This window comes from Watersipora subatra, chromosome 3 (assembly GCF_963576615.1).
Source record: "Watersipora subatra chromosome 3, tzWatSuba1.1, whole genome shotgun sequence".
Taxonomy (NCBI): domain Eukaryota; kingdom Metazoa; phylum Bryozoa; class Gymnolaemata; order Cheilostomatida; family Watersiporidae; genus Watersipora; species Watersipora subatra.
In genome coordinates this window covers 48,041,558-48,064,599 of record NC_088710.1, presented here as the reverse complement: position 1 = coordinate 48,064,599, position 23,042 = coordinate 48,041,558, and the positions used below count along the sequence as shown (strand labels likewise).

At 36.1% G+C, this 23,042-nt stretch overlaps 1 protein-coding gene across 1 annotated transcript in view; it reads right to left on the bottom strand.

Moving 5' to 3' along the window:
- Nucleotides 1-23,042, bottom strand: part of LOC137389869 (exportin-T-like) — a 35,561-nt gene that overhangs the window by 10,494 nt on the left and 2,025 nt on the right. Inside the window, exons 4-15 of the mRNA XM_068076017.1 lie at nucleotides 22,098-22,316; nucleotides 18,304-18,387; nucleotides 17,426-17,632; nucleotides 17,082-17,183; nucleotides 16,594-16,830; nucleotides 15,439-15,573; nucleotides 14,906-15,034; nucleotides 12,384-12,464; nucleotides 12,114-12,233; nucleotides 9,191-9,285; nucleotides 3,173-3,344; nucleotides 265-407 (exon numbers count right to left, since the gene is read on the bottom strand). Of these exons, the coding sequence (XP_067932118.1) occupies nucleotides 265-407; nucleotides 3,173-3,344; nucleotides 9,191-9,285; nucleotides 12,114-12,233; nucleotides 12,384-12,464; nucleotides 14,906-15,034; nucleotides 15,439-15,573; nucleotides 16,594-16,830; nucleotides 17,082-17,183; nucleotides 17,426-17,632; nucleotides 18,304-18,387; nucleotides 22,098-22,316 (1,724 nt within the window). The remainder of the gene's footprint in view (nucleotides 1-264; nucleotides 408-3,172; nucleotides 3,345-9,190; nucleotides 9,286-12,113; nucleotides 12,234-12,383; nucleotides 12,465-14,905; nucleotides 15,035-15,438; nucleotides 15,574-16,593; nucleotides 16,831-17,081; nucleotides 17,184-17,425; nucleotides 17,633-18,303; nucleotides 18,388-22,097; nucleotides 22,317-23,042) is intronic.

Genomic DNA, 23,042 nt, shown 5'->3' with positions numbered 1-23,042 from the left:
TGAAAATTCATCTTTGAGCTGAGCCAGATGGTGGCCCATTTCAGGAGTATTCGGGTAAAATGTTATCTCCCTTGGCATGCTCAGTGGGCTGCACAAATCCAGATGACATTGAGTAGGCCGTGTGATATGGGTAAATGAAGTGAATGGCAACCCAAATATCACTTAACTCTAAATGGTCTAACTTATCACGTGTCCCAGATGCACCATAAATCTATTGCATTCTCTACCCAAAATCTACAATCCCTCTCCATGACAAAAACTGACCTTGCAAATGACATTGCACAGTTCAAGCACTCGGCATACATCTGCTGCTGAGTCTCATCTGTTTCTTGACAGAATTTACTAAAGACTTCTCTAAAGTCCTCAATCACGGGCCTGAGCAGAGAGAACATTAGAACACTCTTCCGCTAAAAGTTAATTGTATCACTTTACAGTTGCGAGTATGAAAGGGAAAAAAATTTGAGCAGATATTAATTATTACAAAATACAGTAGATGCTCCTGTAACAGAAACGGTCCGTTCAGGAACGTTTGTTATAGGGACTTTACATCATACGAACAGTAAAATACATGTAAATTGCCTAATCTGTTTCAAGATCTTCCCAAACTCACCCTTCAAAAAGGAAAAAGACAAGATGTAACTGTTTAAATTAATGACTGTATAGTAACTGTAGTATTATTGGTTTGTATCAACAACTTTTATCATTTCTCTTATCACTTTCACTTGGTTTAAGGTTCATGACTGCCATAATTTTACAATAGGTTAAATAGAGCCCACACCTTTAATGTCAATTTTCTCCAGTTTTTCTTTTATTCTAGACAGCAAAGTCTATTTTGTAAAAGTAAAATAACAAAAATGTTTTATTTGTCTAAAATAAAGACAAAAATATAACTTTACTACGATAAGGGCGGTGTCTATCGGTCCATCCATCCATCTGCCAAAAATGTTCAAGGTTATGATAACAGATAGCTTCCGACTATACTCCAACCCATGACATTCAGATCGGTAGACCAACATTCTAACCGCATAATTGCCCAGCCACTTATTATCTGTGCTTTTTCGACATAAATGACGATTTTTCACGGCAAACTAAACTGTCAGGCCACTAGTATATATAATAGCGATAACCCTATATATAATACTTGTCTCAAATTTGACAAGAAGCAAAGCGATATTTTCAAGGCTAACCACGAGAAGCGTGTTATTAAAATCGAATTTGAGAACTTGCACTGAATTCACATTTTGGAATATATAGATTGTTTACGCTATACGAAGCAAAACTTCCCATAAATCTTTTACAATACATGGAATTTACGTTATAGGAGCGGCTCCTGTACTACTAACGAAATTGTCCCAAGAGTGCACTAGTTTTAGGAAGTAAATAGCACCAGTAGCAAATTGACTCCGCATTTATATGATGCTTATGAACTGAAAGCCAATCAAACCAAGTAACGTTTCATATAACTAATGTAACAATTTACAACAGTAATGACCACAGAACATTCCAGAATGTATTCTTAAAACTAATTGTTATAAGAAAGTATGTAATTACGAAAAGTGCTTCCAAAAGGCTTCCATTTCCACATAAATTTAGGTTAGTATTAAGATACTATCATCAAATGGCGTGAGACCTACATATGACTCTCCTAACAAAGAGGTTTCCGAAGGCCTGGCTATACATGCTGACGATCCTTGTCTTTTGCGTAGCCAAACTACTGTCAAGAAGTTGGCAATCCTTAGTCAAGGTCGGTCCAAGTCAGGAAAGATAAAATTGACCCGAGTGTGATTGACTGAAATAATTTATTATAATGATCTCGATTCAATTTTATTTGCTTCTAAAGTAAAAGGTTACATCAAAAATTGGCATCTGACCTACGATGACAACAATGCTTTACACAAAGAACTATTTATTCGCAAAAGAAAAATTTTTCCTTTGAGCTTTCAATTGGTTGAACAAAGTAATAGCGAGCGCGATTTTAGCAGCTTTTGCGATTGGTATAGTCGGAGACACATAGAACAACACGCAATTCAACATAGCAAATAAGATGCAGTTGATTAGAAAGGAAGGGGAACAATCTTTAGCGCAATCTTATCAGTTGGATTGTAACAGTAAACCTACACAATCATCAATGTAAAATGCAGATACTACAGTGATCATGTGTCTAAACACATTATACCCAACAAATCAAAGGTTTTTACAACACACAAGATCACTAATGAAAAATCCTACTCATCTTGAATAATTCCAAAAAAAGCCTAATAAATCGCTAAAAATTTATACATAACTGTCTATCTAACTAAAGAGCAGGACTCTGATAGCATAAGAGTAAAGGTCACCCTCATGTGACTAGATTACAACTACATGTCGCTAACACTAACATAAGGGTTTGTATGATTTCAAGAAAAAATTCAGAACAAAGTTTCAAAGACTGTTTGAAGTTTCTCTGATCGCTAACTCTAATAAATATATAAAAGTTGATCCGAGGTTTCAAGCTTTTGTAACACAAACATCAAAATAACAAGCAACTAATCTCGTTGTCCCTAGTAAAACTGTTACAATATGAAGATGGGAAGATTTTTAGACAGGCTGCAAATTACATGTCTAAAAAAATTTCAAGTGCGATGGCGAACAACCACAATAAATAAATAAATGAAGCTATTGTGGCCTATACTCAGATCTGAGAGTAAAAATATCACCTCCGCAACCTCATTTAGGTGAATATACATTATACACTAAGGACAATGGGAAAACCGTTGAAGAAATCAATAGATTCATTGTGAGTTCTCTGTAACTTCTCATGAGCCAAAAACATAAAATAGTAGCGCACAGAAGTTTATCCTGACATGATGCCTCACTTGTGATAGGGCTACTGTTGAAGGTGAGTCACAAGATGAGGTAATGACCTTCTTTGTGCACTTTCTAAAATGAGCCTAAATTGTAGGAGAGAACAACTCCCATCAAATGCTAGATACTCCAGAGCTAATTTATGAAAATGTTTAGTATATATGATGATACTTGACCTCTGAGAGTGACCCTCTTAAAACCTTAATATCTCTTCCCTAAAGCACAAAGCCACCCTACACACCCTCATAAAGACTACAGAAGCCGTTATTATCGAGACGATGCAAAGACCATTTACAATGTTTGCAAGTCTTGACTAGACCCGTCTCACCTCGGGAGGTAGTTCAGAACTGACTATAAGTTGACTCGCTACTTCATATAAGAACATCTGTTCTTCATTCGTTAACCACCGTTGATTCCTGCTAGGGATGTTTGGAACATTTAGTGCCAACAAGCCATCTAACTCCTCCAATATATTTTCTGTATATTGCTGCAGGTTCCCTCTGCAAATAGATAAGCATCGCAAACTTTGCCCAATAACTACGGCAATTACTCATTCAAAAAATTAAAAACCTTCACATATAGTCTCTTATAGCAGTGTGAGATGTTTAAATGGACAGAGAGATGGGCTTCACATTACCATTGCAAGAGGCAAAAATTTAACATTTTAAATATAACATTTAATAAATAACTAAAACAGAACAAGTGAAAACTATATACCTTATACAGTGCAAAATGACTAACTACACAAATTTTTTTCCCATTATACATTAAAGTCATACCTAAATTATACATTAAAGTCATACCTAAATGAAGGGCTTAAACACTTTGTACTTTGGGTACAGTTAGCTGTCAGTAATCACTCAAATACATATGTCAAACTGTATAAGCTGCTAGATAAAACAGAGTCACAAACATAAAATCTAGCTGATTACTAATAGGAATTGAGTAACAGTCGTCACACACTTACTTGAGTATTTTATAACAAGCTGACAGAGGTAATGAGCTTCAGGTGCCTTATGAAAGGTTCATGTTTATTTGTAGATGTTTGGTTAAAGGTTGACTTGCAACAAAATTCACATTACAGTTATTTGGTATCAAAAGATTCGCCATGTCTTACTCTGTTGTGTAGTAGGTGCCAAATATGTGGGAATGTGATTAAAAGCTCAAAAACGAACAGAAAATCGCAGCGACACGAGACCGCCCTAGTTTGGATTCGTTTTCCAAAACGGCTAAAATGTGACGTATGTGTGGGAGATGGTTTATGTTTACACTTTCATGCATCCTTATTCGTCGAACTATTTTCACAAATATACTTCACGCTTGCAATAAAAACCATGTCTATTGTTCTTACGCGTCTATTTTATCGGCATCGTAATGCTGCAAATTTGAGCACTGATATCTCAAAACATAGCATAAAAATGTTTAATTTTTTAAACTTAGTTTGAACGATTGCATATCATCCTCTGATAAAAATGATGAGCCTTTTGGTCCGCTATGATGGTCGAAAAATGCTGTAGAAATTGTTCGCGCCATATGGCGGGAATTGTAAGTCACATGATCAGATAATGTTAGTTTCAGTTCAAGTTTGATTTATCGCAAATAGCAAACACGCTTTCTCATATTAAACTTGTTAATTTCAATTCGTCATGTCTAACGCGCCATATAGTGTTTGTGCAGCTGCCAAGCTGAGAAGCACCTTTTTTTGGCCAAGAGTAGAGAAAAGACCAGACCTTCACCGGGCGTGGAGCAACTGGGTGAAGCTGGATGTGACAAACTTTATTTATTCGCCTGCTTACTCTTACCTTTGTTTTCGCCTTTTCAAAGACGACATGTTTTCTAACCTGTTTGCATACTCCACATGTCACCAAATCACGTGAGTAATTTATTTTATGAACTACTTGTTGTATTGGTAGTTGTAACTCGGGTTATTTTCTAGTATTCTCCTAATACTACTGTATTAATCTATATTTAATATAACAATATTAATGTCATTTAATTGTAATATGATATTATTAGTATTTTATCTTTTTAATTACGTGTATTATTCTTATTATAATAACAAAACTAATTCATACTGCATATCTATCTGTAAGACGTAATATATTAATATGTAATTGATAAAATAATGTTATAAGTTTCACGATTAATTTCGCCAAATTTCTTAACCCCACTCACTTATAGATATGTTATATAAAATAGTTATTGTCATTTTCTGGTATCATCGTTAATAGCATATTAATATTATTAGATGATTATTATTAGTATTAGATGAAGAGTTTGTGCCAACCACTGAAGACTGGGAAGAGTTTGAGCGCTATGTTGGCCAGCGTCAAACGCTCTCCAATTACATGTAAGATAGAGCTGAACTTAACCAAACTTAACAAAATATAAAAAATATCCATAGAGTTATTACTCACATTCTATGTTTACAATATGATGGATTCTGATAAGGTTTTGTAAAATCTGTATCATGATTGCATGGCTATATATTTATTCTTTTTCTGATCAAGCAAATATGATATAATAACAGGAAATGATGTAGTAAAAATCTTATTGCAAGTCAACTATTGTGTTGTGATTTCAGACCCGAATCCTCCTTCAAAGAGGAGAAAATAATAGTAAGTGTGACAGCACTCCAGCGACTATTTCACTGTCACGCCTGCGCCCTCCCCTGCTCATTCACGATGGTGCGAGAAGGCGGATGGGTAGAGTTCAAGGTTACATGTGCCTCCTGTCACCAATCGTACACTTGGGAAACAACTGCCAGGGTGAACAGAGCTCACGTAATCAGCCCCCTGCTGGCAGCTGCATCACTCTTTTCTGGCGGATGCCTTACGCAGAACCTCCGTTTTCTGTCGCTCCTGAACATCGCGATACCAAGCCACAGCGTTTGCCTCTACCAACAAAGAGAATATTTACATGGTGTGAGTGTTAATATTTACCAATAAACTTGGAAAATGTGAGTAAAAGCTTGGCACACTAATTGAATAACGACATTTAGAAACAATTTTTTTCTTGAAATGAAAATATGTCATCCTTCAAGCGAAATATATTATAATTTGAAATTCTGATTCATCATCATAATATAGCACAAAAAGGGGGAAGAGGATTCCACATTCCTAGACTAATGATAATGATACAAATTAATATAGGAGAATAATGAAGTTGTACAATATTTTACAGTGTATTGCTGAGCAGTACACCCTGCATAACGAGGGATTGATGGCAGCAATCGATTGGGAGCTTGATTTGGCAGGTGACGGTAGATGCGATAGTACGGGGCATTGCGCACTATACAGGGCCTACACTATGATGGATCAGAGCTGCGGTTTAATAGTCAGCAGCCATCTAGTCAAGGTAAAACTTTGACAGTTTTTACTTCACAGCCTGACAAAAACCGAAATTTTTTAGTAGCTATTAATACATAAACATGAAGTTGCTGATCTAGCTAAATAATTCATTCAAATAATGTGAAAGTGATTGTTGGTCGTAACTTTCTTTACTTTGCAGTCAACAGAGACCACCAGCTCTAACGCCATGGAGCTGGAAGGCTTCAAGCGATGCCAGTCCGATCTAATTTCCCACGGCCTGAGAGTGAGGTCCATTACAACGGATGTTGTTACAAAGGTTGTGTGCATACTGCAAGCTTGTGTTTTGGTTTATGCCGCAAATTCATCGCGGTGAGCGACGGCCTCTACCTGCCTGCTTGGTGTCTAAGATTCGGGCTCTTTTCCCACCAACGGATGATGAAGAAGAGTTTGCAGACTTGCAAACAAGATTTGCGGCATTAGCCAAAACACAAGATTGCGGTAGTGCTGGGACGATATCAAAAATTCGTTTCGGTACGATATGATGGCGTAGTCAACCGATATATCGAAATATCGGTTATGTTATTCGGAGTTGTCTTACCTGCCAGGAAAACTGCCATGGAAGAACAACTCTTTAATGAATCTATATACCGGTATAATTTTCTGAAGAATCGGGTATCAAATAGGTAGAGTAGAATATCCTTCGTTTTTCGTGACGTCTGTCTATCGTTGTCCGCCATCTTTATGGAGAACTTCTATCGTTAAAAACACGAAGCTTCTGCAATTAATTATGTTTGCTATGCTTTTGTTTGCAAATTTTTTATTGTAGTATCAAAACAACATCAAAAATACTATTAATCATGTAAACATCAACGATACTTACACAATCAGATGGTACAGACCATATTATAGTCATCAAATTATTAATAACAATTAATCTTGCCACAATCAATACTCATAGAAGACCTATTCGTCAAACTTGAACTCTTGTATATAGTATCAATCAATTTATTTTTGTAAAAGTTATCCTGCATTACTTATTTGAAGTCATCATCTCATGTAAATTTTCTTTTAATTTTTACACCAATAATCTCAAACTAAACATGAATTGTTCACTACTATCTTGCATTCAGGATACTTTCACAGGTTTCATTTTATTTGATAATATGCCTGAAAATAGAGGCTTTTTGTTATCAGCAAAATTAAACATTACTAACTAACATACAATGACGATAATGACTAATGACTACAATGACTAATAACAAGAGAATGACAATAGTTTTCTACAAAGATGGCGGCTTTTTCGTGGACGAGCGCGTTTGCAAACAATGCGATGACGTCAAAAAACCGATGGATCTATATTATCGTCGATATCGTACAATATCGACGGTATCCGATATTTCGATATGGGCAGAAAGCACTCGGTACGATCGGTATCAGAAAGTGATATCGACGATATACCGAAATATCGTAATATCGTCCCAGCACTAGATTGCGGTATGCACACAACCTTTTCCGAGCATTTGGCGATGGCTCTCCAAATGGGAATAGATTATCTACCAAAACAATTATTGAAAAACAATAATTGCTGATCATCAAAATAATCTCGATCTTTATATAATAAAATCATAAAACTAATACACTCTCTACTGTAGTAAGTGTACAAGCCAAATATAACAGTTCTCCTTGTGTTCCACGAGTTCAGAATATGTGTGTTCAACCGATGCATTAAATGTGTAACACAAGAATTGTAGATAATGCTTGACACATTAGCATAGCTTTGGTGTTGTTGGCATTAAATGAAAATCCAACTCACTATGATATCGCAGGTAATTATTCCACCCCAACTCAAGGGGTGCAGGCGCTACAAGTTCGTCCACACCAGGATGCATACACATGCATTCATGCTCCCCGCGGTCATGGAGACGATGCACAAACTCAGCATCATGGCAGCACAAACATTCAGGAAGAGATGGCATGTCTTGACAGCGCTTGCAGACACACCACTCTGTAGCCGGTGGTATTAGATCCTAAAGAAATGAGCAGATATGTCTATGCAACCATAGCTAATACATCAGTTCGATGTTATCCAACAGTATATCAGTGCAGCACTAGATTTAAATATTAAAATTGTTAATGTTGTCATTCGAGAAAAATCTGTAATTATTTTTTCACAATATGAAGCGATAATTATCATCACTAAAATCATATATATATATATAATAATATTCGTTCTATCACTCTCTAGCTAAAACTATTACTACTAGCTAGCTTGGCACATAGGAGCTGGCTAGTGGCGGTGCTTACTTGCTCGGAGGTTTGATTCTGTTGAGGATCTTCTTCAGATAGAGCGTCAGGCTTGAAACGCCAGGGTCTTAACTATTCAGAATTTGACATTTTTTTATGGTGGCAACTCAGACATGTACACGTACGTTGAATCGTTGGACGGAATGGCCAAGCTGAAACTGTAAAGTAGCGAGCATCTATATTTGATACGGAGTCTTAGGTAAAACCCGAAGTGTTTCTCATAAACTATCGCTACGATAAGTTTTATATTGAGCTTTTTATTGGCCTTTCAATTCACGCAAGAACATCACGTGACAAGACAATAACCAAAATCCGCGGATACGTCATCGAAATCAAGAGATTCCAATCTATGGCGGCTTTTCGTTTTTGAGCTTTTAAGAGCTTGTAATCACATTTCCACATATTTGGCACCTACTACACAACAGAGTAAGACATGGCGAATCTTTTGATACCAAATAACTGTAATGTGAATTTTGTTGCAAGTCAACCTTTAAGCTAAGAGTGATCAAAGTATAGACACGGAACGGTTAGACTTCTGGAAGAAAACTGACATCTGCAGAAACTAGAGATGCCTTAACTCTAGTTTTTGCAGATGTCATTGGGGGTATAGAGGTCAAGTATCTAAATTCCCTTTGTAAATGAATCTAAAACTTTAGAGCTGACACATTGTTAATAGCCAGGGTCATAATAGCTACTTGTGACTGTCAATATTCAGTGCGACTGCAACTCACCGTACTGCCTTTATAAATTTAGCAAAAAGATATGCCACTCTACTTCTCACTCGAGAATTCGCATTCCGCAAGCCTCTGGAATCGAGAAAAGCACTCTACAAACCCAAAGGAACTAGAATGATACTCAAAAATTCGTAATGAAATGGTAGCACTAGAATTAAAGTTATATCTAAAGGGATATGTATACAGTATACAGTGTATAAGACTTTGAAGCCTAAAGTTGAAATGTTTTGTTCCTAATGCACAGGTTGATACACACCAGATCATCGAGCGCGTATTAGATTTTTCGGCATAACCAATACTGAGGCTTACCTAACAGCCTTTTTAATACCAACCAAAACCCCTTAAACATTCAACAGTTTTAATCTCATCTGTGATTGGATAATAGAAGATATAAAGCAATATCTCAATGACTTTAGTAAGGAATATAAGCTATTTTTGTCTGGAAAAACAAGAAGGTTACATCCAATACAAACATAAATAATGTGACCCAAACACCTTTTTAATTGTTGACAAAAAGCGAGGTAGGGGAGGGTCAGGATGTTTACGTTCAACTCATTTGATATTTTTTTATTTGTTTGTTCAATTTTTAATTTGTCTTTTCGGTTTGCGGTGAAAAACATCATTTTGTTGAAGATTACATACGTGAAAACCCAGCAAACACCATCTTTACTTGAGAGCCAGCGAGTTTAGTTGCCAAGCAGTCGGTTGAACCATTGTCTACTATGTAATCACATGGCTTTTCCTGAATATCATATAATAACGTATCAGAATTGTTTATCGACATCTAGCATATGACCTTGACATTTTTTTGTCATGCTTCACAATGCCTGACATAGAAAGATTGGAAAATCGTCCCATTATTCAGCAAGTGGTTTGAATTCCTTGAATACTCCCAAATACAATCAAATGACCAAAGGACCGAGTGACTGGCAAAAATACCCAAGTAAACTAACAAGAGCTATGTGAATAGCTGAAGAATGATAACTCTCTACAACCATAATTCAAAGCGAAGAAAGAATATGCAAGACTTTCAAATAGTCCACAGGCCTGTAGGAATTTAAGCACAGGCCTGTAGGATTATAATACCCTACAGGATGAAAATATTCGATGGATATAAAAATTCGCGATTTCGCGAACAGTCAATTCCGCGAATTATTAAATTACGCGAAAAAATAGTTCTACTTTTAATCACAAGGGAGAACAACTACTGCCTCAAATTTAAAAACTAGTCGCTAGGCATAAATACTAAATGTAGCTGAGTTTCAAAACATTTTTAAAATAGTCGCTGGGGCTTTGAGTTAACCCCATTGCTAATACATCACATTTCTTTACAAAATTATTCAAGGTGTCACAAGATATGCAGAATGGCGTCATCGCAAAAATAGCCGCTAGGCAGATGTACTAAACGTAACCAAGTTCCAAAACTTTTTTAAAATCATCGCCGGGGCTTCGAGTTAAGCCCATTGCCAATGCATCAAACTTTACAAAATTATTCAAGGTTTTCATAAGTTACTAGGCATGGTATCGTCATTGCAAAAATCTCTCCTACAGTCATTTTACACTGAAATCAACTCCATCAACCTCTAATACCGAAGTTGAGGACGATAATGATTCTGACCTAGACATTATGGTATGTATTTGATTTGCAGTGCAGATACGCTTTTCCATAATTAACTGCGTTAGTTAATTCTTTTGTGTAAAAACTGATTGCGTTCATTAAATACTTCAGTTATTGTTTTTGTACTTCCTTTACACTTATTAATATTTTTTCTTTTTTGTGTTTACTGCAGATTGAGAATGAAAGCACCTACCGGTATTCTGATTACGAAAACTAAAGAAAAGTAGTGATATTCACCGTGGCAGGAATATTGGCAGAAAAGCAACTAATCAACCTAGACCCCCTTCTTCAACAATTTCTTATTGATACCGCTGTGGCAAACTTGATTATATTATATATTTTATTTCATGTATAGATATATTATAATTTATTACAAACTTGAGTGTACAAATAAAATATTTTAAATGCAAATAAAATTTTACAAACGATGAATGGAGTACATAAAAACAGTTTCGCCAATATAGCGGTTGTCTGACAATAAAATTAAACTGATACTCTTGGTAAGTAAATACTAGCGTGTAATAGTGCTCTCTGACTAGTTATTTTGGTAATAGCAGCTCTATACTGCTGTCACTGTCTTGGTAAATGTTGAAGACGATTCTCTCGCTACTACATGGCTGGTAAGGGAGTTATCATCAGAACTCTCCTCGTGGCTTACTATTGCAAAGTTCTGCCGATTGGCAAAAAATTTGTGCTCGTAAAGGCGCTTTTGTTCCTTTTTTAAAACAGATATATTCTCCTCGTTAGCAGCTGCGGTAACTTCTACCTCAATTTCAAGATCTCCCTGAATGATTGGTGATCTTCTAGGAATGACATCTACCACCCTTGCAGTCATTGTGCCTCTGTTTATGATGAAAAATCTCTCACACTAAAACAAATAACGAAGCGGTAGGGAAGGAAAAAATAAATATTGCGTTTTACCGAAGAACCAAAGTAAAATTCAACTAATTTAGTTAATGGTTTTGAAAGAACTCATTACTTACCAAAGTTCTTGGTTCATCAAAGGCCTGCAAATCGATGAATATTCATGAAAACCTCAGAACGCAGCAAAAAATTTGAAGCTTAGCATGATCGACTCATAGTTGTACGCTAAATAGAAACCGAAACACGCGGTTTGCGCGTGCGTAGGGTTAACTCTTCATAGAGAGTGACAGTGTTCAGCCGCGAATAAATTAATTCGCGAATAGCATGACAAAAGCAATTTTCGCGAAATTTAACTCCGCGAATAAATTCATCCTGTAGGATTATAATATATAATATCAAATTAATTTATAATATCGAATTATGTTAAATTCAGCTTACTAGAACTTCAGGAATGCAATCTGGCTGTAGCTGGTAGAACTTCTCATATCTAACGACAGTCTCAAAATACTGGAGAAGCACTGCTTGGTGAGTATGGTGTGAGACACCTGAGATGATGACCTATAAAGATGTAATAAACATCTGAGAAATGTTAAAAGTGAACTGCACGCTGGGACTGAAGCCTGCTGTTAAAGTATTTGATTGTAAAATGGCATCATGATTGACCACATCACTGACACGAGCAACCTTCAAAGTACCCCGATGACTCACCAGCTTCAGCATTTCTTCTAGAGCTTCAGCTTTTTGTCTCGACTCTTCTGTGTCACGCTTGAAATGTTGATTTTGTTGAGCCTTGAGAACATGTGAAAAATAAATGAACATGCATCACCATCAATTCAGGATACTATGATAGTTGTACATTAGGTGTAAGCAATTTTTGATGGTTATTTAAATAAATAAATTTGATCACATGCCCTTATACACTATTTCATCATACAAACTGCTACATGCTATATTAAATACAGCTGACAAAAGAACTAGGTACCATATAACAAAACTCAGCTATCGCTAAAAATTCTGGAAATACACCAATTACATAGCGGAATTGAAACAGGTTTTAATTAGCAGAAACAGTGGTAAACTAATATTAATGCTGCCATGGTACAAAATTAATAATTTTCACTGCTGGTGTGAAAAAGTGTGTAAATTGACAAGAGGTCAAAGCTTCTATTTCTAAACTGTATTTATACCCTAACTGGTGCTAAGTTATGGTATAGCCGTGGCATCCATCCTGCAACACTGCTATGTCTACCAACTATCAAGGAGAAGGGTACTAAGGAGGAGGTTAGTAGGATGTCACACTCGGGGTTGTGATGCATTAGGACAGCAGCGCATCCTAATGCATCACAAGTCAGGTATTATCACCGGAGTCAGGTATTATCACCATTCTGATTGATGAAAAATGGGTCTCTGCATTGCATTCCTATCAACATTATATATTACTAGAAATTCCCCAATCATACAGCCAACAACCAGTGATATTGGAAAAAAGAAAGGGTACTGATGGTTGAGAAATGCAATATTAGCAGTCAAATGGCACTGCAGTGCAATAGGATAACTGCAATGGTAGCTGTAATGTACTGGGTGTAAGCGTTATTATATACAACAAACAGCAATAATGAAAGGAAAAGATTATATGTTTATATCTCTCCCCCTGCAATAGAAGAAGTGCAATATTAGAAGTAAAATGCACTGATATTATTAGAATAACCAATACTATTAATATAGTAATAATAGAAAACCAATGCACAATTTTGTTTACATTTCAAAACTTCATAGCTAACAATATCAAGAAGTTGTGATATTTACGCAGATTTTTAAAAAATCTATTTAACAAAACTATTTAGAAAAAATAATAACAGTAACATACTGCTCAGCTCATCGTCGATGTTGTTAGTGTGACTATAAGACTTCAATAGTCATCCAAACTTATAACTAAATATTGCAATAATCTCATAAGAATCGTTAGAAAAAATATCGTCATTTCCTTTACTTTCACTGCTTTAGACATCAGTTAGAATACCAAAGTATTCAAAAGTTTCCAAAATGTCAGTTACTTTGAAATCGGCAAAAAAGAAACGATTTCTGTACTTCTGCGTTAATTACAGAAACCTTCGGCAATTCGACAACGCTATAGACTGGTGAAATGTGCACGTTATTTTTTCATGAAATGCGCACGAGTTGATGGTTCTATTCTCTGTCGCTCGGCGTTTCGTTTTCCGGTCTTAATTTTGGTAAAAGTAAGGCTTGGCCAGTTTTAATAAAGATTTTTGGCCGAATTAATCTGTTTATTTATGTATAATCCGATCAGATGAGTTAGTTTTAAGATATCGCGGTAACCTTTCAAAGACTTGGTGACATATTTAAATAGGTTTATATGTGTTTTGTATCGTTATTATACTTTAACTCTACAAAAAATGGTTAAATTTGTTGATGAGATTTTGATACAAGGGTTTCCGAGGTTGTTGATGAATAATTTTCGTAAGTTGTGTGCCCATGCATTTATCATAAAAACTCACAAACTTCGCTCCGCTCGTTTGGTTGCGGGAAAACTATAATAGGTTTTCATTTAAATCGTATACACGCTACTTGTGATCAATCTGTTTGCCCATTCATACTCAAGTTTGTACAGCCTTCACATCATGCAATACAGCAATAGTGTTGCGGTGTTCAACACTTGATTCTGTCAAGAATTTTCACAAAAATGCGCCGTATATGTATACACAGCAAAAGTCCCTACTGCATCTAGCATTTGGAACTGTGCAGTAGGAAAAACTGCCACTGCATCAATACTGCCTAATGCACATTAATAAATAATTGTACTGCATGTATACTGCGTACAGCGTGACAATAAAAGTACGCAATACAATTATACCGCACAATGCATGGCTGTGACTTGCTGACTACTGCTACTGCACCGGTAATGCAACTATATATATCCAACCAAAAAATTACTGCAACTGCATTGCATTTAGCATCTGGGCATCAGTGAGTACTTATCGATGCGCAGTTACTATTTTTTGTAATAGGCATAACCGTGGTCATACTATGCTCTATAATAATTGATCACGCATGAAAAACTCTATTTACCCACAAACATATTCATTCTATCTACGACCAGTTTGAATGTTGAGTGAGGGTCACTATAACTTTGGTTAAAGCCCAGCACAGATGCATATAAATACTGCTTGCATGAAACCAGACAAAAAAGACCTCGAGAACAGGTTACTTACAGGCAAGGATTCTCCAATCATGTAGACTAGCAGGAGTGCAACTTCTACCTGCCTGAAATCGACCTGACGCCAGTTTGTAAGGGTAGACTTGAGCATCTGGTGTATCATGTGTAGGATGAGGAGTGGGTCCTGCAAAGTGTACAGCCAACAGACTAGTGCCATGACTTGAGAAAGTAAATTCATAAATAAACTTAGTAGGACATATAGACAGACATATGAAAACGGTTGTGCTCTGATGTAGAAAACGATGTGGTAGTCTGGTGTAGATTGACATGCAGAAACTTTAGCAATGCTAACAGGCCATCTTTTATGGTCAGCATCCAGACTATGGTGCTACATATCCTCAAAGATTCTTCTATCGGCGAAAAACAATAAAACTGACATTTGATAGACTGCCGTTTGGTACTAAATTCATGAACAGTGATGACATGTGATGGCCATTGATTGAAGCAGTGAAGTACAGCGCTGAAGTTTCCCTACTAAATACTATTAGGTCGATCCTCAAATTCACCTCGTGCAAGAGCGCCTCTTACCATCTTAGCTATAGCGTTGAGCAGCATCTTAAGTTTATTGCGGTATTCCTGAAACATCGCCTCATCTTCGCCTTCGTCCTCAAAGTCATAGTCATCATCAAACTCAAATTTTTTAAGGACGATCACTATAACATTCTACAAGAAAAGATAACTTTTGAGAGCTGCGACTGAAAAACTGCCAAATTTAATAATGCAAAAACATTAAGCATGCTTGTTAAACAGCAAAAATTATACCATAGTTCAAAAAAATAAAGCCTGGTTTCTATGGAACACCATGCAACTAAGTAGCAGACTATATCAGCAGGAAACTACGTTAACATATAGACACACAGGCTTTTATTATGACTGTTCAGTCTTACCACTGATTAAAGGTCAAGGCTAGGTCAAGTCGGGAAGATCAAGTTCATGACTGGAAATAAATAAAACTGCCAAGATGCTGGGTGCAGCTTTTACAAAAAAACCATACGACTGCATAGACAGTATTATCGGATAAAACCAGCTATTAGATTCAACTTGAAAATTTATTTCAGGCAAACTTTCGACGCCCGTGCGCATAACAATATATCATTCTTTTACATCTAACACTCTGCATCTAAACTGTTTGCACACCCAAATGTGTTAGAATAGACTACAAGTTATATGAGAACTCATGTAGAAACCTTTTAAAATGCTCAGAATGTTTAAATTGATAAAGCGCTTCATGTAATGCAATGCATCCACAGAGGCGCAGTTTGACACGGTTAAGGCCCACATTGGTCCAACGAAACAACCAAGTCAAACACTCCTTTACATCAGAAAGCATGGGTTCCTTTACATCAGAAACAAAGCAAACTAATGTTCACATTAGGTCTGGTCAGTTTACTATCAATACTGCATTCAACAAACAATGAACATGAACCAGTCTATATTGACCAGTTCATTTGACAAATAGCATGCTAAATAGAGTAAAGCTAAATAAAGCTATTTCATAGAGTAGCTGGAACTAGCAATCTTTAAACTTCATATAAAAATTTCTAAATATTACTATTCTACTGTGTTGATTGGTAGAATATATGGATATTATGGGGATCAGCATCCTAGATTCTTAGAATACTTGGAATCATTTAGTACCATCAGAACAGGAATGATTGCGAAGCGAACCAGTTGCTGGCTTACCTGCAGATTCTTTTTCTGAATCTCAGTAAGAGGTCGCAGCTCCTTGAGAATGCCGATGTAGCTTTTGGTAAAGGGAAAAATTGTAGCTGACACATCGTCATCTGTATCGCTGAGAAGTCGACATATGATAGGCACCTTTCCTTCTATAGCGGAGAGTGCTGCACTAGCCAGTTGACCTCGCGCACCTTTAACTGCTTTCTGCCAAGCTTCTACCAAGTTCTCTCCCATCACATTCACCTAACCAATAGCAAGGTAGTTGAGCGAGGTAGTGGTAAATAAAGAGCCCTCGAACAACACTTCAAAAAACAGGTTTTCTCAGCGCAAAAGAAAAATACACTTTTCCAAATGCTGCCTCACTACTAAGTTGTCGAATCAGATCTCCATTTATAACGACAATTCTGTTGAAATACAACTTCATTGAATTGGTTACGAACACTGCTACTAAATGTATAGCCAGTTGGCTCTTGAAATTTAATGAGTTGCCCTACCAGCTCTGCAAGTTTCAGCACAAAATCCCCTTCCTCTTCGTCATCAGGGTGCATAACTCCTGCATTTTCGAGCACCGAAGTGAAAGATTCTATTAGATTTATCTGTAAAATACCAAATAAAAAACTTAACCAAGAGCAAGAGCCTCAAAATAAGCAAATAAGAACTTTTATAAATATTGAGGACGCATCAATATTATATCAAATAATATGGCCAATAAGATCATTAAGTAACAATGCACAAGATGACAATGTAACTATTTATCGCCCCTCCATCAACCTAATGCTAGTCTGCCGATAGAATTTAAATGAAGGACAAAAAATAGCAGCTTAAACTTAGTTCTTACCTTAGCCTCATGTTCCATACCCTTTCCAACAATTTCTGTGACGCATTCGCATGCACTCTCTCTAAGTAAAGGCAGCTGGAGGTATCTGATGAGGACTGACACTATTTTATCATTGGCTATTAGATTAATATCTATCCAAGCCACATATAATCCAATGATGTCAAGACACAAGCATACAAGTGCTGGATAGGTGCTTTCATATTGTATCTGCAAAAATACCGAGAATATAAAGGCAAAGCACATCAGTGAGATAAATGATGTTTTTTTCAAATGCAACAACAGTCCTACCTATCTGTTGCTCTATTTACTTATTTCAAATCATATACATGTGTAAGACTTAGAATAAAGTATTAAATGTATGTGGTGTGATCATATCTGTACAGATTGTTATCTTCAACCATTAATTCAATGAAATGTTCAGAATTTAGCCTAAATAATCATTCAAAGACACAATTTTATAGTTATCTGGCTTACATATTTGAAATGAGAACAAAATGAGGCTTAAGTTAATATATAATTTATGGTTATTGACCAAAATCACAATAAGTAACTATGTTGTAAAAGAGAATTTCAGTTTTCCAACAAAGGGGTCAAGTTTATTTCACACACCATCTGTAACTGCTAATCTATTTGACTGTTCAACTGATCTCTATGCAGCTGTCAACCCACCAGGTAATGTAACATAAGTTCACATAAAGCGGTCTGTCTCGTGTTTCTTACAAAATAAATAATTTATTACTGTTAGATCTTCCTTAAAGGTCTCTCAACTGATGACAGCATAGAAAAGACCAGAAGATTTGAGAGAGTATAGTAAAGAAAAGCAGTATTCTGCTGTCATTGACGAACGTAGAAACAGTCATTTGAAGCCAGGTACTCACCATCAGATCATACCAGCTGTCAACAAGCTGAACAATGCAATGGTCCCTCATGGTGTCCTTGATATTGGTGTTTCTTGTCTTCTCCTGATCAGATAAACGGACATACAATGGCGAGGGAAAAGCGATTGAGAGAGGTTAAGAAGGATCGAAATAAAAGTGAGAAGATAAAGATTTTGAGAGAGTGGATGAGTTAAGACAAACATGTGCTGATGAGGCATTGAAGGTATTGATGATGGAGCTACTATAAACAGGATATATCGTACTTTTCGGACTATAAACCGCACCCCTATATAAGCCGCATCTGCTTTATTTTCCAAAAACGATAATAAAACAATACATAAGCCGCACCTTCATATAGGCCGCAGAACTCAGGACCGTGCTTTTTAACGCGGCAGCAACTTTGCTGTTTAAAACGGAACAGTGCCAAATGGCACAGTTTCATATTATCCGACACTTTTTAACTTAGTGCCTAACGGAACAGTATCATGAGGCATTGTTTCGTATTTTCTTTCGCCGCTAAAAGAGCACTAATTGGAGATTCCCTTTAGTGCGCCCTAGCGGTGAAAGAAAAAGCCAGATTAGCCGCACCTTTATATAAGCCGCATGGCTCAAATCAAAAAAAAGTAGCGGCTAATAGTCTGAAAAGTACGGTAGTCAGTTATACCTGACTGCGCTTCTGGGACTGAGCTCGTATGTCAATCTCTTATATAAATTAACTGAATGCAAATTAATCCGTTATCATGCTATAAAAAAACAGAAAGCAGAATATTATGGTAATTCAGTACCTACACTAAAATTTTTTACAAATACAGTAGACGCTCCTATAGCATATACCTTCTTTAATGTAAACTTCAGAAAACACAAAGAATTAATGTGAAGTTGTTGCTTCGTACTATGTAAAAAAAACTCCATATAATGGGAAGTGTCAAGTCGGGCGAGTTATCAAATGCGATTTGAATGTTGATCTAATTCACCGCACTTGCGAAAGAAAAAACGACGCGCGCATAGCGTGATATACTATTAAACATTGATAGATATATATACAGTCAAACATGGATAACTCGTCCACGGATAGCTCGAACACATGGTTAATTCGAACATTTCCTTTGGTCCGTTCCCACGTAATGATAAATTGCTATAGATAACTCGAACTCAACACTGTTAATTCGAACTGTTTTTTTGCCCAACGGCTACCGAAACGGTTGTTATCGCTTTAGAAAATCACTTTATTCAAAGCAATAGAGGTAAACTTCATCTTTTCGTAATTCATAAGCATCGTTATTACCACCATCGGCAAAATATTTTTGTCAACGACTTTTCTAAAAGTTTGGTGAAAATTGATTTATACTGCGATACGATGAATAGCACGGGCTAGCCGGGTCCCGCGCGCAAGGATTTTTCGCCACGCACATACAAAACAAAAATCGCATGTTGTTTTGTATGTGCGTGGCGAAAATCCTTGAGTGCGTGACCCGGCTAGCCCGTGATGAATAGTTTTCCGACGTTGATTCCGTGTTGAATCAACGTCGGAATGTTGAATGTTTAAAACGTCTTAAAATTGGTGTAATTAAACGTATACGTTGTCTGAGCTACAAAAAACTATTCATCGTTTGACCTAAACACAGAATACTTGTGTACATTCAATAAGTATCTATTAAAAAAGCGTGAGTGTTATAGAATGTACCGTAGAACCTCGTAAAACTTCTAATTAAACTGCCTCGGAGTGTTGCTCTTAACGAATCCCAGGTAAAGTAAGGTAATCTGCATAAACTTCAAGAAAAAATGGCAAAATTGATCGTGGGTAAAACCCCAAAAGAAAAAAATGTCTTTTCTTTTGAGCATTTCAACAACGATCAAGTTTTGCCAATGTCAATCTGAAAAACGTCCTGGCAATAACATCACCTCAAACAACAAACCAATCTCAAGTGATGAAAAATCTTTTTCATGAAAACGTTTGAAACTTTACATTAGAAGCATTTAATTTGAAACAAGCCATTTGTGCTTTTAATTTATATTATAGTTTGTATATGTACATGTATCTACTAATAAATAAGTAAATATATGGACTTGTGACAGTGCTCTGATAACTTGAACGCTCTGATAATTCGAACACTTTTGCTCGGTCCCTTGAAGTTCGAGTTATCCATGTTTGACTGTAGTTATTTCGTATATAAACAATTTTCACGACATTCTAGTTCATCGTGATAGATCGTCAGATATGTGGACGAAACAGAGAATAGGATAGCTCTAGCAATTGTTCTTAAATACAAAGGCGATCGATGTGTGCAGGTGTTACAGCATCAGATTACCAATCTGAATGTGACGAGTTGGAGTATCGTTGAAAGTTCTCTTGTATTCTAAACTTGACCTTTGGTTACAGATAAATAACAGACGGTAGTACAGCTTTTTCTAATAAAAATATTTTGTTTGGCTTTATTGTAAAGTTGTAAAATATTTGTTATTAGTTATACTTTGCAGAAGAGACTTTGCTGTTTAAAAAAAAAGCGAACTGTTGTAAATGAACGTCGAAGATGCACATTTTCGATGCACATCTGCGTTCATTTACAACGCTCCCCTAACTTATTGTAAAAATTACCGCAATCATAGTCTATAAAACCAGTTAGATTGATCAGAAAAAGGAGACAAGCTGTCGATGCAAACTAATAATACTGCAGTTACGGTACATCACACCAATTATAAGAGTAAAGTCAAGTTTTTTCTTTTTGCATGACCAAAGGGGTGAGTGTGAAAAGATCTTGGAACGGATTATGCAATTTACATGCAATTTACTGATTTTATAACGTGAAATCCTTATAACATAAACGTTTCTGGAACGGATTATTTACGCTGTAGGAGTGCCTACTGTAGTTATATAGTTGTTAAAATCTGCAATAAAGTGTAACATTACTATTTACACCAATGCAAGTTTTTACTTTCGTACTGTAGTGACTAATAGCGGTCCGAGAGAGGCTTAACAGCAACGCATTCAGTACACTAAACTTTTGCACACATTCAGTACACTAAACTTTTGCACACATTCAGTACACTTAACTTTTGCACACATTCAGTACACTAAACTTTTGCGATGCTATGTAACACAAACTTTAAATTGAACTGGAATGAATTTAGCTTACTAAACGCGCGCGCACACACACACACGTAAATCAAACTGTTTCAATTTTTTACTTGACTTTAATTTTATAGTCTTAAATTTTTATTATCTGTTTTCGGTTTAGCGCTTTGTCTCGCGTTTACTATAAATTTCGACGAACTTCTTAAATACTTTTTTCAAACTTAATTCACAAGACCGAGCGATGCTCATCTTGACCATATACGTAGTGTAGTGGCCATCGAAAACCGGCTCAAACGCTTGTATCTCAAAGATTACTCGCATCTCAAGGAAGACACTTGCTGGAAATGCTGATAGTATCTCGAAATTCTCATAAGTTGGGGCACTCGTATGTCAAGGTGTGACTGTACAGAAAAAACTCAACAGGTTTGTTCATGTAGCTAATGAAGATGCTAGAGACCTAGGAGTTATGAATGGCAAACTAGAAACCTAAAAAGGAAAGCAAGCATTTTTATTGGCTAACAGTAAAAAGACAAAAGAACAAGAAGAGCTATAAATAAAAAAACCACATCCTTCACATTCTCACCCACCTCCACATTCTTTAATATGTACAATTCGACTAGGAACTGTAATCTTGAGTTGGTACACAAAATTGATTTAGTTCAGCATACCAAAAAACTTTTAAATGGATAACTTTATGAGTTGATAAAACAATTACACCTACCTGCTCTGTGTGTACGACAGCCCGATCTACAACTTCCGCATCAATAGCCTTTAGAACACGTAAATAGAGATCGGCTGCATCATTACCCACCCTAGCAAATTGCATCATATCATTAAAAAAGCTAGGCCAAGTTGCTGGGTAATCTACCGCAAATACCAGGCTGACAAGCTGCGCCAGCTTGTTTTTGATGTAAGTCTTTTCAGAGGCCGATTCACAAACCTACATCAGAAAAGATACCTGAGCAGTTTTTAATAGAGACAAAAACAGAGTGTAACAACACATTGATTAAGAGTGAAGTGTTCGGTCAAGTAACTCTAACATGATCTATGTATACACTCATATATTTGGATTTATCTGCTTGCTATGATCACATGACCAAGATTATTCACCTCCAGTCAACGAGCTTTTTATCGTTTGCGTTTAAATGAAGAATTTAAAAAATAAATCTGTTGTTGGTTAAACTTGATTCTGGAACTGACTATTATCAAGAACGACTAGATTTTACAAAAAGCTTATGAAAATACAACAACATTGAACTTCAGTACAGTAATCCCTCGCTACTTCACCGCTTACCTTTCGCGGTTTTAGTTCTTTGCGATATAAAAACTTTCGTTAAAACATAAACAATTAGAGCAAATTAATTAAAAAGCAATTAAAACAAATAAATACTTAAATAAAATACATTTAAAAACATGAAACTTCCTTCTCACAACAAAGCCCGTTAATCACATGTATGAATATTTAGACCTGGTTTAAATACTGAGACTGAAACTGAAATATAAAATGAAAGGCAATTAAGATAACTTCAAAGTACTACTTTACAGGAAATAAATACAATATGTCCAGAAAGCAGTTTAAGTGTTTTGAACATACTTTACATACACTTACTTCAAAAGTGGTTTCTATTTTGCGGATTTTCACTTATCGCGAGGGGCACTCTTCATT